Below are 17,388 nucleotides of genomic sequence, written 5' to 3' on the forward strand. Positions count from 1 at the left end.
GAAGGCTGGACCCAAGCAGCAGCCTGGGGAGGGCATCTCCTACTGCTGGAGACAGAGCTCCTCTTCCAGTGTTTATTTTAGATCTACATTTCAATTCTTAAACGCCACCAACAGAGCACGCTATGGAAGACATATAGGCAGTAAGGGACTTGGTCCAATGACAGATCTAAAACTTCCAAGTTCCTTAATTCTTCAATTCCTAGATTTCTTGGCCAACCCAGTGTTCTGGAAATACACATTCTGATCGCCAGAATACCTGTGTGTCCTTAGGGGTTTTGGCTTCTGATGAATGTGATTTATTCTTTCTTTGGGCTGGTGTCCTGACGACTCTCATGGTGCCACCCTTTTGACCCCGAGTGATGTGTGCTGAGCCCCTACATTGTGCTCTGGAGGGCATTGTTCATCTAAATCCGTCTTCTCTCCTTCCTTCCATTTTTCTCCTCTTACTCCTGTACCAAGCTCCCATTGGCTAGGCTCCATCTTGGCGGCAGCTTCCCAATCAGCAGAACCTGAAACCTGAGGAACCAGCTCTTCTACCTCCTGGTGGCAAACACTAGCCTCCTCTCTGGCTGTGGGAACTTGTGGGTATTGAGGTGTGTGCCTGTCTGCCAAGCCTGGACTCGAATAAAGTGGGCAGTAATCATTAGAGCATGCAAGAATTTGAAATCACATTGACCGATGAGGCCCAGTGGGTGCTCCACCATGGATGGAGAAGGGAAGGGAGAGTTACTAGAATCGCAGTACAGCATCAGCTCTCCAGGCTGGATTTGGTTAAGAAGTAACCAACTACACTTCCCTCCAGATGCCCACTGGTCCCCATACTCCTCAGGCAGGCCTGCAGATGAGGAAAAGAGGGGCCAGGCGAGTGCTGAGCCTCCCACGGGATGCAGTCACCTGTTCCTCACTCTGAGGTTTCTACCAAACCTGAACACAGGGGCACTGAGAGGCCGAAGACATTTGGTCCTTATGCTCTGGAGTCTGTGGCTCAAGATAGGACAAACAGACAAACTGACCAGGCCACCTATTTGGTGGCCCAAATGTGCATGTCCCCACAGGCTCACGGGCCTGATCATTTGGTCTCCAGGTGGTGGAGATGTTTGGGGGAGGTTGTGGAACTATTAGGGGACGAAGCTCTCTGGGCTGTGTCTGGAACTACCAACCAGAATAAGATCTTTTCTCCCTTCGGTTGCTTTCATTAGGGTCTTTTTGTCACAGCAATAGGAGATAACCAAAACCAGAGAATGGATAAACTGTCACCTGGGAGCCTTAACTAGGACATTGTATGTGACCTTCCAGGAAGGCAGACTGGTAGAGGTGACTGGTGAAAGTCACTGAAACTCGCCAACAGAGGGAAGGAACACAGTAGTCAGGGGAAGGGATCTCTCTAGTCATTTCATGGTAGCCTCTTACAGATCTCTGAACTAGGCCTCAAGCTGTCCCCTAGAAGGGGACAAGCTATACACAGGAGAAAATCTAAACCTAATGTATGCCTGCCATGGTCCAGACAATAAACTGACCTTGAATATCTCAGAGAAGGGAGCAGACACTGAACTCAACAGACCATGGCTGACTTCAGATTTGCAAGTGAGGTCCCCTGGTCCCTTGCAAGGTCCCTGCCTGTGGTTTTGCCCAAGACAGATTCTATCATAAGAATGGGAGATTGGAAGCTAGAAATAAAATTCCAAAGAGACTAATCACACAGGCCAAGGGGGGCTTGGAAAGGGAATCCACAAAGAGGCATGACATCACCAGGCAATGGGACGCAGAGATCACTAAAAGCTGGTGATGTCTTCTCTATGAGACAAGGCCTTTTAGAGACTAAGAAAAGCCCAGACATTTCCAGAAATTTTCAAAAAGGAGCCACCTATGTGTGTTGTTGGTTTCATGTCCTTGACATTATAGACACAAGATATCTTTACATAGCCAGAGAAAGGCAGTAGCATGTTATGGTGAAGGCCTTCAAGTGTCAAAGAACTAAGTCTTTCTATCTTTAGGACCTGTTGGTTGCTGTGGCCTTATACATATGACATCAGTGGCAAAGTTGTCGTGGCACCTTGTGAATGTGAGCTGGGAAAAAATGGCCCTTCAGTCACCCCCACCTGTGATGTGCCCTTGGACACTCAGAAAAGCTAGAGACAAGATGGAGTCACAGAGGGCGCCCAGTACCAACCCACGACATAGTCTTTGTTCCCCTGAGTACTGTTCAGGTGAGGGCAGTCAGATCGTGGTCCCCAACCTATAGTAACTCCATTCCGAGCCTAGATGAATCCTTATCCACTTCCACTCGGGTCAGAGATGGTCAGAGATGGTCAGAGATGGTCAGAGCCGCTGCTGGACCATCAGTCACTGAGCCTGGGCAACATCTGTGCAAACACTGACCCTGCTTGGCCATCATGGAGTAAAGTCATAGTCAGTGAGGAACAACAGGAATATGAGGATCAGAGGTGAAACGAAACCTCTGCAGAGGCAAACCGTTCATTCTGAACCTTGAGCCTCTCACTGACAGGCTCGGTGCTCACTGGTTCTACACTGTCTCTTCATTTTCCTCGTGAATACCGGATTGACCAAGCTCTTCCAGAAAATACCTGGCAAGACTAGGTCTGGAGAGGACACTGAGCTAGAAGCCTTGGCCTCTATAAGGCCATGGTGAATTCCTTGGGTTTTCTGGATCTGTTATTTACTAGCTTCATGACTAGCCAATAAATGGCCTCTGTCATTTCTGCAGTGTCACTCACCATGGCTCCTCTCAACTCCTGCAGATAACACATTAGATGTGCTCAATAGAGATGTAGCCTACGGCCTGTCAGCGTCACCTGCTGGCAGCACCTGGTACTGCAGCTAAGCCAACAGCTCTGACTGAGCAATGGATGAATGAACCATGTAAGCAGAGAAATAAACCAACAGAGAGGTAAAGATTGTATGGAGGGACAGTGATGGGAGATGCCATGGTCCAGAAGGTGCCCCAGGTTCCCATGTTCTTACAAACAACAAGAAAACTGCCTCTTCATTTGGCTTCTGCTGAGCAGTTTCCACAGGAAATTGTCAGTTACACATTAACCCATGTGTCCCTGGGAGACTGCCCCACTTTGTCAGAACTCGTGGACAGTGTTGTGGTAGGAGGGAAAGGTTTCTGGCTTCAGGAATTTACCTCGGCAGCTTATTGGAACAAACCTCTCCCCCAAAGCCAGAGGTCCCCCCAGTTGTCATGAGTACTCTTTACTCTCCAGTATATGGAGACTCTTATTCAGTCTCAGCTGTTAACTTCGAGATTTCTTCTACATGTGTGGCCTTGTGTCATTCTTTGGTCTCTTCATACCTGTGTTCTGAGACAAGATCTCTCACTGGGACCTGACGCTCACCAACCACCCACCAGCTCCAGGGACCCTCTGCTCTGAGAGCGCTGAGGTGCCAAGATTAAGTTACAAGAGGGTGCCATCATGCCTGACTTTACCAAACTCATGTCTATGTGGCAAGCGCTTTAGCAACTGACCCAGCTACTTCCTTGTTTTCTCTCCATATCAAATGAAGATGTGAGGCCTGCAGGAGAATCAAGTATGAAAATATGAAAGCGGGCCCAAGGGACACGTATCGCAAGGTGGCTTTATTGGATTAGTTGCGTGGGGGAAGCAGTTCTTCCCGAGAGCATCAAGTGCAGGCATTAGAGTACAGAACCCAGAGGAAGGAGAGGCTGCTGGGGTGGAGGCCTAGGCGCCTGGAGACATGTGGAGTTCTCTAGGGGTCTGCAGCAACCTCGGAAAGCTGGGAGATTCCCTCCTTGAGACTCCTACATATAGAAAACCGATGCTTCTGTCTCATTCCATGCTGGAAAAAAAAAGGAGAGTAGAGAAGAGAATCAATATCCCCCAAGAAGCAGCCACCAACACCCACATCCTGGCCACTGAGGAAAAATGTTTCCCAGAGCAAAGAAAATAAAATCCCCAGGGGGTTTTCCTAGCTCACCCGTGGGGTCTGGCCTCGGGGATAGGCCCTGCATCCAGAATGCATATTTTGCTCCTTCTCTGGGCTCCTTCGGACTTTCCAGCCCTCCAGGGTCTTGTTTAGAAAGACTTGTTTATCAGCCCTCAGGGTCACAGAAAGGCTGCCCGCTTACCGGCTTTTCCTGCGGTATTCCTGTAGCGCTTTCTCTGCCACTGTGTCCATAAACTTAGGGTTATCCTTGGAGACGTCTTCTGGTAACACCACTGTGATGGGGTCAGAGTCAAACAGCTTCACCACCACCTCAGTGACCCGAGAGGGGACCTCTGAGTCAGAAGAATGGGTTGTCACCTAGAAGAAGGCAGGAGAAGTGTCTCTGCACGATGTCTACAGAGCGTGCCCTTCTCTTTGCCCCTGCAACCAAGTATGGAGCTCCAGGTTACCTATTGCTACTCAAGATGTTCAGAGAATTCTGAGCAAAACTATCTCGATTTGAAGGGACAGATGTTATTTGAAAACCGACTAGCCAAGTAGGCACCCCAGAAACTTGAAATGATTGTCAAATGTTTTCTTCTTGTCTTATTTTCTTGTTTTGCCTTGTTTGAGAGAGGCCTTCACTGTATAGGCCAGCCCGGGCTCAAGATCTCCACTTTCCTGCCTCAGTTTCTTTGGTGCTGGCTTACAGACACTCACCACGACACCTGGCCCCAACATTTGCTTTGTACAAATGCTAGCCAGTCTATGGTGGAAAGAGGACGAGGGGGGCTGTGAGCACTAAAGGAAGCCGTTCTCACTGGCTAACACTAATTCATGCGGCACTCAGCATGGCCCTGGGCAGAAAGCAGCAGCTGACAGGCTGACTCAGGGAAGCTGCCCAAAGTTCCCTCTACTTAGCAAGCCACAGAACCTCTCTCTTTCCTCATCTTGGAAATGAGACTTGGATATCTGACCTCGAGGGGTGAAGGCATTTCAATGCTACAACGCACGTATGGTTTTCCCAGTTCCTGCTGGTGTAAACCTTTGTCCCACGGCACCTCTAAGAGGCATCCATCACCTCTGGATCACTCGTGGGCCTTAGCCTCATCAAATAACTGGGATACTACTCACTGTGGAGACCCGAAGGTACTGTTCATCGCCCTGTGTGAGGTTAGCCAGCTGGGACACCCAGCTGAACTGGTCGTTCAGCTGTTCCAGCAGGGATGAGGTGTTGAGCATCTTGGACTGGAGGGAATGAAGCAGCTCGTTGTACTGCTGGGTCAGCCTCTCAGCCACCTGGAGCGAGTCATTTAGCTCCTGGCGCAGGTTAGCCTGGGCAGGATTGTTGGTCGAACAGTCTGGCCAGGGAAGAAAGAAGCAGAAGGCAGAAGCATGAGAGATGTTAAGGGGGGTGGAAATGCCCTTGGGGACCAGCTCCAGCCACTGGGATCTGAAGCAGAGGAGCTCTTCAATGGAAGTCTACAAACCAGTTCTTACAGTTCCCACAGAACAGTGCCCCTGACATGGAAATCAAGAGGCTGCTCCCTTCACGCTTTGGGAGGCAATAGTGCCCATGCTAGGCTGTGTTGGAGCAGTGTAGTTGAATCCTCTCTGGGTGGTAGGCATGACCAATCTTGGTGACCTGTCACAATGCCACTGACCATGTTCTGGAGAGTACTGACACCAACTACTCCATGTTCTCAGACCTAGAGTTATTCTCGTTCCCTTAGCTCCCCCCTTAGCTCATTTCCAAGTAGAAGGAAGCTACTGTTGCACTGGACACTCCACAGAGAAGAGCATTATTTCCTTAGGTGGACCTACTGTGTGCCTCAAAGTATGCTGGGCTTGACATAAGCATCAACACTCCTGATTTACCAGTCATGAAACAGGTTTTTGGAAGTAAGGAACTTGCCCAGATCTAGAGGGGAAGCAATCTCTGGAACCAGGACTGAACCCGCATCTTCAGCTCCTCAACCTGAGCTCTTCCTCCCCTGAGACCCTGGTTCTAGAACATTCTCCAAGCTTATTTTGGAACATATTTGAGAAATTTCACAATACCATTTTCCCAGAACCCAAGCTGCAGAAGAGACAGCCAGGTTTCTAGGCTACAAAACACAGGCGTCCGGTGCCTGAGGGTCAGTCCTTGCCTGCCCCTGTCCACCCACAGCTGGCCAGGAAGACTCCTGCAGAAAACAGGAAAACTGGTGTCTTCCCTCTGGTCCATGAGTACATTGCAGGTATCAGGCATCTGGGTCCTACAAAATGCCCATGTTTTCTGAAAACCATTTTTTCTGAAAACCCCCTCCTCTACTATTTTTAAAACGTCTAGGAGAGTCTGTGTATCAAAACTAAGCAAGACAAGGGAGCCTCTGTGCCCCACGTGACAGCTGCAATCGTTCATACTAAATAAGATAAAATGTTGCATGGGGCAAGAAAGAGGATTAAAGACAAGCAGCACAGATGAGAAGAGATCTTCGAGGAATAGCCTGAGTACCCTTACTCTTAGCCCAAACAAGGAAGAGTCCTGGAGGGGACCGACGGTGTAGAACCGTGGTTCTCAACCTGGGACCACACTACCCACCAGGGGACATTCCAGACGTTCTGAAGATATTTCTGATTGTCTCTTGGCACATGGCAGGTAGAAGCCAAAAATGTTAAATGCTCAGCCATGTTCGGGTCCACCTGCAGGGCTGAGTCAAGTTGTCCCAGGTGAGAGGTCCCTGTGGAGCCTCCCTGTCATTGTAAGCACCGTACACAGAAGCTAGCGGGTGACAGAAACGGTGACTGTTGAGAGGGTCACTAAGCCTGATGGAAGAGATCCCTGACGGTTTCCTGGGGGTCAGCCTGCCGGTGTGGGTACATATTTGTTTATAATTTCACACTATAACCTTTGAAAGCACTAATATATCTTTCCTGGGCTCCTAACATTGCAGGAGTGAGGCTGGGAATATTTAACCAGACTCTGAACGTCTGTCCCTGCCAACTACACATAGGACGGAACAACGAAGAGGACGATTAACTCCGTGTGATCTGAGCAGGAAGCGCTGTACACCGTGAGCCACTGTAAGACCGGACTGAAAGCAGAGACATTTGATTGACCGCCAGACCTGACAAATCGGTGGGAGACAGAACCTTGCTATGTAGCCAAGACTGGCCTCAGAGTCACCACCCTCCTTCCTCAGCCTCCCAGATGTTGGTACTATAGGGATGTGCCGCCGCCATACCCAGACTGACTGGGGAGCCGATGAAGGAAAACAGTTCCTTTCTGAGGGGCTAATCAACCAAAAGGAACGTGGCCAGGATATCAAGGACCACCATCACAAGGACATAGCTCAGGGTTCCCAGGGAGAAACCCCAGCAGGCTGTTCCTGAGCACAGCCTAAGTGAGATGTCTCGTGTCATGTAATCTTAGATAAGTCATGTAGCCATTCTGCAAGATGTAAAGAAAGCTGAACCAGGCTCACAAGATCATTCTGCGAACAAACACCTGTGACATGTTCACAACAGTGCCAGGCATGTGGAACACTGATTAAACAAAATGCATGCTGTCAAAGATTTCATAATCTAAAGTTAAAAAGCAGAGTCTACTGTACTTGGCACTGTGGAACAAAGCAACCAGGGGAATGAGCTGCAGATTGCTGGTGGCTACAGTTAAATTCTATGGAGATATCCACCTCGGGCTGCAGGTTTGCCATGAGCCACCAGGGTGGTGGTGGGTGCTTTAGACAGACCTCATCTACTTGAGAAAAATCTGCCCCTGGATTTGATTCTAAGTAAAACTGGTGTGGCTCAATGGTACAGCACTCACCCAGCATGCATGAGGCACGGGTTCTACCCCAGCTCCCAAATAATGAAGGTGTAGATATGAGCATAGTAAGCTATGCACCGGGGAGGAGTCTCCCAGGGACTACAGCTCACAGGCAGAGAACTAGTCTCTGAAGGACAGTACCAGTTAGTCACTGGTGACCCTTAGTCAGATGCCCAGATTATAGACTGGTTCCCGACTCACCCACAGACAAGATCTCTTGGCACTTCTCACACTGGCCCTTCATCTTCAGGCATCCTGTGGAGTTATGGCGGATCTCCTTGCACACTGTGCGGTCATCTTCACCTTCTGGACACATGAGGAGAAAGGGGCGCAGAATGAGGCATATGGCACATTGGAAGGACACCCACCCCCGAGTCCCCCACACCTGCTCAGCGCTGTGGTCAGGCAAGACGCAGCTTAGTCGTTCGCTTGCAGACATGCGATTTCCCTGGGGCTCCCTAACCATATTCCCATGGCTCTTAGCAGGTACTGCCTGCCTTCTCGCCATCTCCCTCTGAGGAGATCTCACACATTCCCTCAGCTGTGTGCCTTCTGGCATCGTGGCTGTTCTTCATTCTCCTTGGCTGGCGGTACTCCCTAACTGGCCATCAAGCCCCAGAAAGCACAAGTGTGTCCTGACAACATACACCATCCTTGGATAACAGAGCTACAAGAGACGTGAATTGGGTGCCAGGCCTTCTTATGTTTCTCATGCAAACCATACCGTGCAGGACACGGCATTAGGACACACACTGATGAAGAAAATCACTCCTCAGACACGGGTTTCTCGTGTCCACATCACATTTCATCCTTACAGGTGTTACATGCTTAGGCCGCAGTCATGACCATCTTCTTTAAGATGACGCAGACCCACTGCCTGGAAAGGCAGGCCTCCAACACCACACCCTCAAAAGTTCCCAAGAAAGAAAAGCCAGGGTCCTAGAGGAGGTACAGCTGGATCACACCCTGAGCTGGCTGTAAAGAACACAGGCTCCAAGCTCTACAAGTGCGAGATTGAACTGGGTCCCAGTTTGCCTTCTGCATTGCTTTACCCCCATCCTAGCTCCTTTACCCTGCAAATGGGGGAAAATACCAGCCTCAGGGGCTGCGGAACATAAAACCAGCACATGTCAAGCCCTAGCAGAGCCTAAACATCTTGGAGACTCCCATTCCATCTTGGAAAGACAACAATTGCTTTCTGACCTTTTAAGAAGTCCACGTCCGGGAACTGTAAGGCTGGGCTATGGAGCTGGACGTCCATGGCCTGTTGAGCCTGGTGTATCATATCAAAGAAAGGCTGGAACATGTTGTGGAAGCTCAGAGGCCCGTAGTGGGAGAGAGGCATGAGGCTGCGGACCAAGCGGGACTTGGGGTACAAGAAATGAGGCCTCTTGTGTGGGAAGCCCATGGGGGAGAAATGGTGGGTGTCCTGGGGCTCATGGGTGAAGAACCGGTCCTGGAAAAGCGTATCTATGATGCCAGACGCCCGAGTGAAGCTGTCCTGCATAGCATCTAGGACTTGGCTCTGCTGCCGGTCACTCTCCAGCAGGGAGTCGATGCGGTCTCCGTTCATCCAGAAGTAGAAGGGTGAGCTCTGGTTCAGAAACTCCTCTAGCTGGGACCCAGAGAAGTACAGTAAGGCCTTGTGCACCCCAGCCTGCCTCACCCTGGGACCACACAGCAGCTCACCCAAGTTCCTGCTGTTCTGCCTCCTGAATACCCTGTCAGGCCCTGCAGCCACCTCTCACGGGGAAACTCAGAGGGCTCATATTTGGCCATGAAGGACAGCGGCTCCCACTTGGCCGCTCAGCCTTCAGGAAACAGTGAGTTTCACTGAGTCCCAACCAGTGAAGCTCACAGGTAGGGATAGAATTGATGCAAATATACTAAATATTCTTAGTCCCCCTTTCCTGTATGAGCATGGGGTTCTACCATACCATGAGGCCATTTTACCCAGCTGGTTAAAGGTCTTGTAAGACTGTCATGCATACCCATGATGATTGGCTACATGTGTACTCGTGTCAGACATCACCAATCAACCACCACACTAGAAAGGCATGCAGTCAAGCAACGCTAATCAACTGTACCCAGTATATGGAGTGAGGCCTATTTCGTGGATTCTCCACACTCCCCATCCAGAACCCAGGCCATGGACATGTCTCCTTCTCACCTGGCGGCCAACCAGCCCCGAGCCGCTCCTGCAGACGCGTGCGTAGAACTTCATGCAGGTGTGCTTCAGGCAGGGCTTACACTCTTCCCAGAGGGCCATCATGGTCTCATTACACACTTCCGGGAAAGCCTTCAGCTTCATTTCAGAATCCCTGGTGTCATCTAGAGCACCCTTCAGGGAGATGACAAGGCCAGGTGACCCACACAGAGACCCAGCCGATCTCTCCCATCTGTGTACAAGGTGCTACTCAGCCCACAGCTTTGCTCTAGCCCATCCGTCATGGCGTCCCCACACCGCTCACAGGGGCCTCTCATCCTTCAAGGCCCAGCCGTTCTCTAAGTTTTCCCTGTCAGCTCTGATTTGCTGCTCTGACTGTCTCTTCTTCAGGCCCCATCTCTCCCTTATGCCACCTCACTGTCTCTTCTCATCTCCCCAGAGAGGCCAGTCTTCTCTTTCTATTAGAACCGTGGCCCCTGATGTGCAAATCAAAGCTTTCCAACCTGAAGTCAAATCGACCACAACCCCATTACCATGCCCCCAACCCAATTATTGGCTCCAGGGATCACCAAAATAAAAAATTTAAATTCTCCACCTGAAGAAATATTAGTTTACAGCAAATGTGTACATCTACATAAAGATATGGAAAATAAATGAGTGGATGGATCTGTGTATCAGTTCTAGTATGTGTGTTCATGTGTTCGTGTGTTCGTGTGTGTGTGTGTGTGTGTGTGTGTGTGTGTGTGTGTGTACCAGGGTCAACATAGACGTCCACATGTAGAAAAAGCAAGTTAAACAAATGGTAACAGGGCAGTCCCCCGTTATCAGTTCTCAGCTACCCATGGTCAACCACAGTCTAAAAATAGTGTTGCTGAGGCTGAGGAACTGAGATACTCTGAGAGTGGGAGAAATTGCATCTGCATAACCTTTTTTTTGGTGTAACATTGTAACTAGTCTACGTCATCATTGCTGCTCCTACCCTACTGTCTGTAATTTATAAAGTAAGCATTATCACAGGCAGGGACAATCTATAGAGGGCCTGGTTCTACCCATAACCTCAGCCTCAGCTAAGGGCTTTGAAAACGGTCCCCAACCCCACCCCCGGAGCTGAGTGGGGATGAATGGATGTCTAAGGATAGATCATGAGGATTTTACGTTAACTTTAAAATATTGCCATAAGCACATTCATGTTAAAAGCCATTTTGAATACAGAAGAAAAGAGTGGTGGGAAGTGGCCAGGTGCTGCCATGACCCCTCTCCCGAGTCCTGCACCAGGCCCTACACACAGCAAGGGTTAGAAAAACCTATTGAAATGAATCTTGGCTTCAGGCCCTGGGCCAGACTTGCAAGGAAACCCGATCCAAGACCTCAGCCCTGCGGCTCCACAAGCGAATGTACTTTTCCTGGCTCCTTAGTCTGGCCCAGCATTAGCAAAGCCCTGCAAAGACTGCACCAGGACACCATGGCAACCCAGCAAGGCACCTGCCCACCGTGTTCCAGCAGCGAGAGCCAGGGCTCGGTCAAGGCTTGGCCCTACCTCTTTCTTCTTCTTGGCTTCCTCTAAACTGTTGAGCAGGGACTTGCGCTCTGCGTTGGTTTTTTCTATGAGGGTCTTTATGTGCTTCACCCCCTGGACGGCGTTCTGAATCTCCTTATTAACATACCTGCTTCCTTGAGTGGACAGTTCTGTGAGAGACAGGAAGGTACAGTGAGTTGAGAAGGGAAGAAATGGCTGGAGAAATAGCCTGGAAGCCGGCGGGACGGTGAGAAAGCCATGCTCTGATGGGAGTGCTGGGGGCTGTCAAGCTGAGATGCTGTCACTACTACCCCCAGCCTGTGGCAGTCCTGTGGCCTCAGTCCTGTCCCTTGGTCTCATCAAAGGGTCCATGGTAGACCCTGAGTCACAGCTCAGAAGCACAGGAGTGGTGCAAAGAGGGCAGCCATACTATGTATGACTGACCCCACCATGCCACCCTGGGGAGCCAATGGCCACAGAGGATATTTCAAGGAAAACAGAAAAAAAAAAAGATAGTTAACCTAAGCATCAAAATATAATAAAAGTGCCATTTTGGACACGATCTTTGTGACATTCAGGTTAACCCAGTCTTGGCACTTCTTTGCTGCAATGCACAGTGTCAGGTGATGGTGACCAGAAGATGAGTGACTTGGCACCAAACACCATGGAGATAAATGAAGAGCTGCATTCACCATGGAGACCGTAACCAAGACTCAGCCCTGGTGACAAGGCAATGACACATTATGTCACGAGGTACCACTTACTTATCCTGTGTCAAGTGCCATTTCCCACACCTCCGCTGTGTTCTACCTGATGCCTGCCAAACACTTCCAAACAGAAGGGCATGGGTGCGGGGGAGGGGGGGGTCTGCTGAGCCAAGGGCAAGAGTCTCAATGCTGTAGCCGCACGACTGAGCCTGAAGGTCCATGGTCCGAGCAGAGCTCGTGGTTGATAATGCGTTCTACCCTTGAAGTGCGCTAAGTGAATAATGCATCTCACGTGTCTGAACCCAACAATAAGTTGAGGTGCTGGGCAGCTAAGTGCTTGACCACAACAGTCATTTCACCAAGCATACCCATATCAGAGAGTCAGATCATATTATTTTTAATGAAATTCCCACAGAACTGGTCAGCTATGAGCGGGAGATTAGGAGAGAGGGAGGGAGGAAAGGCGGGTTTCCAGAAAAGCGATAGAAGATGGGGAGGAAGGGAGAGAACGCTCTCAGTTGACTGCTTCATGTTGAACTATGCTGCCCTTTTCCAGAGAAGGAAACTGGTAGAGCAAGGTTTCCAGGGGGAAATCAGCTTGGAGACACATTGGTAAGAACTCTGGTTGTCACACAAAGGGGAGACTGACAAACTTTCAAAGGGTCTGGACACAGCTTTGAGAGAAGAATAGGAGAGCCAGGTAAGGGGACCTAGAGGAAACAAAGGTATGACATGCAGCCAACAGAGAAGCTTGAGACAGAGGCCAATGTCTAGAAGGCATCTGACCACAAAAACACCAAGGCAGGAGCTAGAGCTTAGAGACTCTGAGAGTGCAGAGGACATGGACAGTCCCAGGGTGCAGTATCAAACAGCCCTCAGCACTTAGGGACTGAACTTAGGGGCGGCCCTGCCCAGGCCCACCAGAGGGACAGCAGTTTAGTCTACCTTGGAGCTCATTGTCAGAGAACTCCTGCTCTCCCAGGACCATGCCATTGTCCCAGGTCAGCAGCAGTGCCACACACAGCAGGAGAATCTTCATGGTGTGGCCTCCTTGGAGTCTGGAGTCCTGCAAAGAACAGCAGAATGTCATGGTAACCTCTGGGAAGCTTAGGGGTTTTCTGCTCCTGAGAGGGGAGGTGGGATGGGATTGGAACTCGTGGCCCTCATCTGTTTCCCCATCTGGCATCACTGCAGTTTACTTCTGAAGAACGTGGGGACAAAAACAAGATTAAATTCATGCCTTCAAAAGACAATAGAGGCAGCGGGGCCCTGGGAAGAACCATGGTTCAGCCGCACAGAGGACCCAGGCTATCTGGAGTTGGAAGGGACAAGCTCCAAGCTGAGTCCTTTCTTCCCATAAATCCCCGAGGCAGGGCAGATAAGTTTCCTGCATCCAGACCTCTTTGTCTCCAAAGCATATTTAACATGCCAAATGCTAAAGATGCCTCTCCTGAAGCGTGCAAACACGCCTCGCCAATCCCTTCCATGGGACTGAACCCCACTCACAACACAGCCCTGGGCTCCCCTTAGGGGAGGCCTCAGCCTCCCGAGGCTGTCTAAGTGTGCTTTTCAGGAGTCCGTGGTAATATGCACGCCCTTCCATCAGCACAGGAAATTCAACCCAATGCACCATCTCAGGGTGAAGCTTATGCCAGGCTGAGTATGGACTGGGGAGGGGAGTTGGGTAAAAGCAAAAAGGGAAGGGAGGGACTGTTTAGGACTGTAGAGAAGGCAGCGCTAGAAAAGGGAAGGACAAAGCCAGAGATTAGCAGTGAGCCCCCAGGAAAGCCCCTTCAGGAGGACAAGCCCATTGGCTCCAGCAAATCCCTTTCACATGCCTGCTCCCTCTAAGCCTGAACTAGCATGCTCTGCCAAGGTGCCCCAGCCACCACTGGGCCGGCGGCCCTGAGCCAGGGGACACAGGCCGAAGCCCCAGTATTACACAATGGGTCCTTTCCCAGAAGCTGGATTGGTTGCATAAAGAGCACGCACACACACACACACACACACACACACACACACACACACACACACACACCCATCTTGCATCTCTAACCCTGCCCAGAATGGCTTATCTGGGCTCACCAGCTTCCTACAGCCACAAGAACAGGGAAAGGGGAGCGATCTGTTTTCCTGAAATGCCTTGCTCTTAAAACCTGCTCCCAGCTAGGCAGGCCCATCAGGACACTGGGCAGATCATTAATAGGCAAGGCCTTTCCTGAGGCGTAATTATGCACACAGAGTAGAGGAGTGGTGTGGGAGAAGAGACGAGCACTTTCCCAGGGATGGGTGGGTGGCTGGGCCACCCTGGTTCATGATCCACCAGGATGGCCCTGATCTCATAGACCTCCCAGGTGCTCACTGAGGCCTGAAATGCCCCAGGCAGGGACAGACCCCTTGCCACATCAGAGACAAAGCCACGGAGATATCTGTAGGTGGGAGAGGCCTCAAGTGTGACCATTTTTGGAAAAACCATTTAACTGCCTTGGAAATAACTTCTGATGTGAGGACAGTACCATGCCCAGAAGAGGAAGCAGGCAGCAAGGAAGGTCACTGAATGGGAGGGGAAGCAGTAGCAAGATGAGCTGTAAGGAGCCTGGGGTCTAGACAGACAGCCTCAGCACTTCTAAGACACCTGTTGGGCTTCTCAAGACACACTGCAAGCCAGTGGTCACCCCGGGAAAGAACACAGCCCTCCAAAACCTCATTTTAATATTCTTTCTTTGACAACAAAAGTCATTCGCCTCCCAGCTTATTTCCTTGACAACAAAAGTCTCCCAGCCTCTGTTTCTTTATCTGTAAAATGGGCCTGATATCTCAAAGAAGCGATCCTCTATTCTGTAAATCTAAGAATAGACTCCCCTGAGGTCTGCCGGTAATACTGTCTCTGGTCAGAATCTGTTTGTCTCCCAAGCTTCTAAGTGCTGTGGTGCTGTTGGTCCGAGGACAACACGGCTCAGCCCGCTGCCTTCCCTCTACACTGACTCACTTCCTGTCATCATTTGGAGGCTGGCCTACTGCCTGGCTGCCAACTATCCTGCGTACAACAGCCCCACCAGGGCCAAGGACCACCTTATCTAGTAAGAAAACACAGCCTCTTCCATTGTGGCATATTTTCTCCTTTTCTTTCAATGCATTTTTATAAACAATGCCATCATAGGTCCTGTTTTCAAATATTTTTTAAAGTCACACATTTGCTGCTGCCTAATATTCCACCAACTACCATTTGCGGTTTGTTTTCTTATTCTCACAAGGTCAGGCACTAAATGGTATTGTCCCAAGAGCTTCCTGTTAGAGAACTTGTATGAACTCTTGAATTCCTAACTTTGTCCTTTAAAAACAGCACCAGCACCGTTTTTTAAAACTGGGTCTAGAAATTCTGGAAAGCCTAAGGGCTTCAGTTTCTCATTCAGAGAACGTTTGGAGGCTGAACCTCTTATCGTCTCCAGTCCTCAGATTACCATCTATAAAATGATCCGGTGGGATCAGACGTCTCAGGCCTGGGGAAGCATTTCTCTAAAGAACTGAATGCATGCATTCTGTTCAGTAAAGCAGGTCTCGATGGCTGCAGCACGTCTTTTTAAATACACAACATCTAATTTATTATGCGCTGTCCCGGGAGCTGGAGGGAAGGTCCAAATGCAATGACTCATGCAGGTAAGACAACAGCCACTACAGAGATCCGCACCTACTCGCGGCGTTCAGCCACTAGCGCCCTGCGCCTTCCCCATCTCACTGCAGGCTTCACGTCTCAGTTTCCCCATTTTTGCAAAAGGAAGATCTTTGCATGTGGCCTATTGAATAGCCTTGGAATTGTGATGCGGGTTAAAAGACACGGGGGGAGGGGGGCTCCTGAATCTGAGCCAGCGTGCACCCCCTACCCCGAGCTCGACTGCCTGGTGATGGGGCTCTAGCCACCTCCCACTTACCCACGGCAGCTCTCTACCTGGCTCCTACCCTTGCCCTCCCATCCCTGCCGGTGTGCCTTCGGTGTTGGGGTAGAAAAGGTGCAGCTGTCTCACCGGTCTGCGGCTTGGCTCCAGTGCGCTCCTCCTGGTGACGCGGGTGGTGAGCACCGGGGAAGCGCCCTATTTATAGCGCTCTGCTCAAGTACACCCCCCCCTTTGGGGCTGGCTGCAAACCTGCGTGACTCACGCCCAGAGAATGCCGGGGAATGCACTAGGAGCTTTCTGGAAGCCTGGGGGGGCGGGGGGGGGACCGAGAGGCGCAGCACCCAGCGGGGGGCACCAGGGGGCGCAGGGGCATCACAAATGACCGCGCTGGTTGCCTGAGGGCCTCTAGCTAGATTGATGGCTGTTCTATTCTCTCCTAAGGGCTCAGCCAGGCCCCAACAGAAGAGCCTTAAGGGAAGAGGAATCCACACTCTACTCTGGCCCGCTCCTAGCCCCAAACAGGTTCAGGATTCCACCGCCCGACGCCCACGTTCATCTTTCACATTAACCCATTACTGCACTCCTTTTCTTTGTTCCTATTTTAATGGAAGAGTAAAAGAAACTGAAGATGGCACAGGCATCTTCTAGGGAAGAGCATACATGAAGTACCTGGCTCCCTAAATGCTGCACTGGGCTGCCGGTTCCTTGGCAGACAGATGAAGGAATCAGAAACGGGTTAAGAATGAGATAACCTAGAAGGCCTCCCCTGTCTCTGAGATGCATAAAACCTAAACATGGTTCTTACCCACTTGGGACCCAGTCAGGCAGGGTGGGCTTCACTAGCACTGGACAAATTTTTAGACAAAAACTACTTGTCTCAGACTTGGCCTTCACATTGGTTCCTGAACAAGAAGCTATAGTGGAAGTTCTCCATGGAGCCCTGCTGATTAAGTAGCTGTGTCCAGAGGTGCTAAGAGGATTCCTAGCTGCTTTCGGCTAAGAGCGGAAACATCTGTTACAGGCATCTCTGGAAAGGAGAAACAACCTAGAAGCCCCCACCATGCTACTTCTTGGGGGAGAAGCCAAGCTTCCCACTCTGGACCCTGGAACATTTGTCAGGCAATAGCGAGGAACCCATGTAGGCAGCACCGCCGTTTGGGCGGCAGACCTTGAAAACAATGTAAAAGAAAACTGGCTTGAAGGAGAAACCTGTGGTCGAGGGCCGAGCTTCCCTCTCACATCTTTAAAGGAACAGCCATGAGGCCAGATTTCCATTTGCCCAAGGCCCAGAGGCTATGGTGATTTGGTCCTTTCCCAAAAGGCAGCCTACTGGAAATGTCTAGGCTTGGTCAGAAGTGGGCTAAGGCTGGCTTCAGTCCCAGCTG

The 17,388-nt window shown here is 50.5% G+C and overlaps 1 protein-coding gene across 1 annotated transcript; it reads right to left on the reverse strand.

Annotated features, from left to right (window-relative positions):
- Nucleotides 1-4,107: 4,107 nt before the first annotated feature.
- Nucleotides 4,108-16,283, reverse strand: Clu (clusterin). Its single transcript, XM_032917191.1, has 8 exons — nt 16,133-16,283; nt 13,056-13,176; nt 11,425-11,573; nt 9,891-10,061; nt 8,924-9,335; nt 7,922-8,026; nt 5,044-5,270; nt 4,108-4,287 (listed from the first exon to the last, which is right to left on the reverse strand). The coding sequence occupies exons 2-8, from the start codon at nt 13,147-13,149 to the stop codon at nt 4,108-4,110; spliced, it is 1,338 nt and encodes a 445-aa protein (XP_032773082.1). The 5' UTR covers nt 13,150-13,176; nt 16,133-16,283.
- Nucleotides 16,284-17,388: the final 1,105 nt, after the last annotated feature.

The sequence above is a fragment of the Rattus rattus genome, chromosome 12, assembly GCF_011064425.1.
Source record: "Rattus rattus isolate New Zealand chromosome 12, Rrattus_CSIRO_v1, whole genome shotgun sequence".
Taxonomy (NCBI): Eukaryota; Metazoa; Chordata; class Mammalia; order Rodentia; family Muridae; genus Rattus; species Rattus rattus.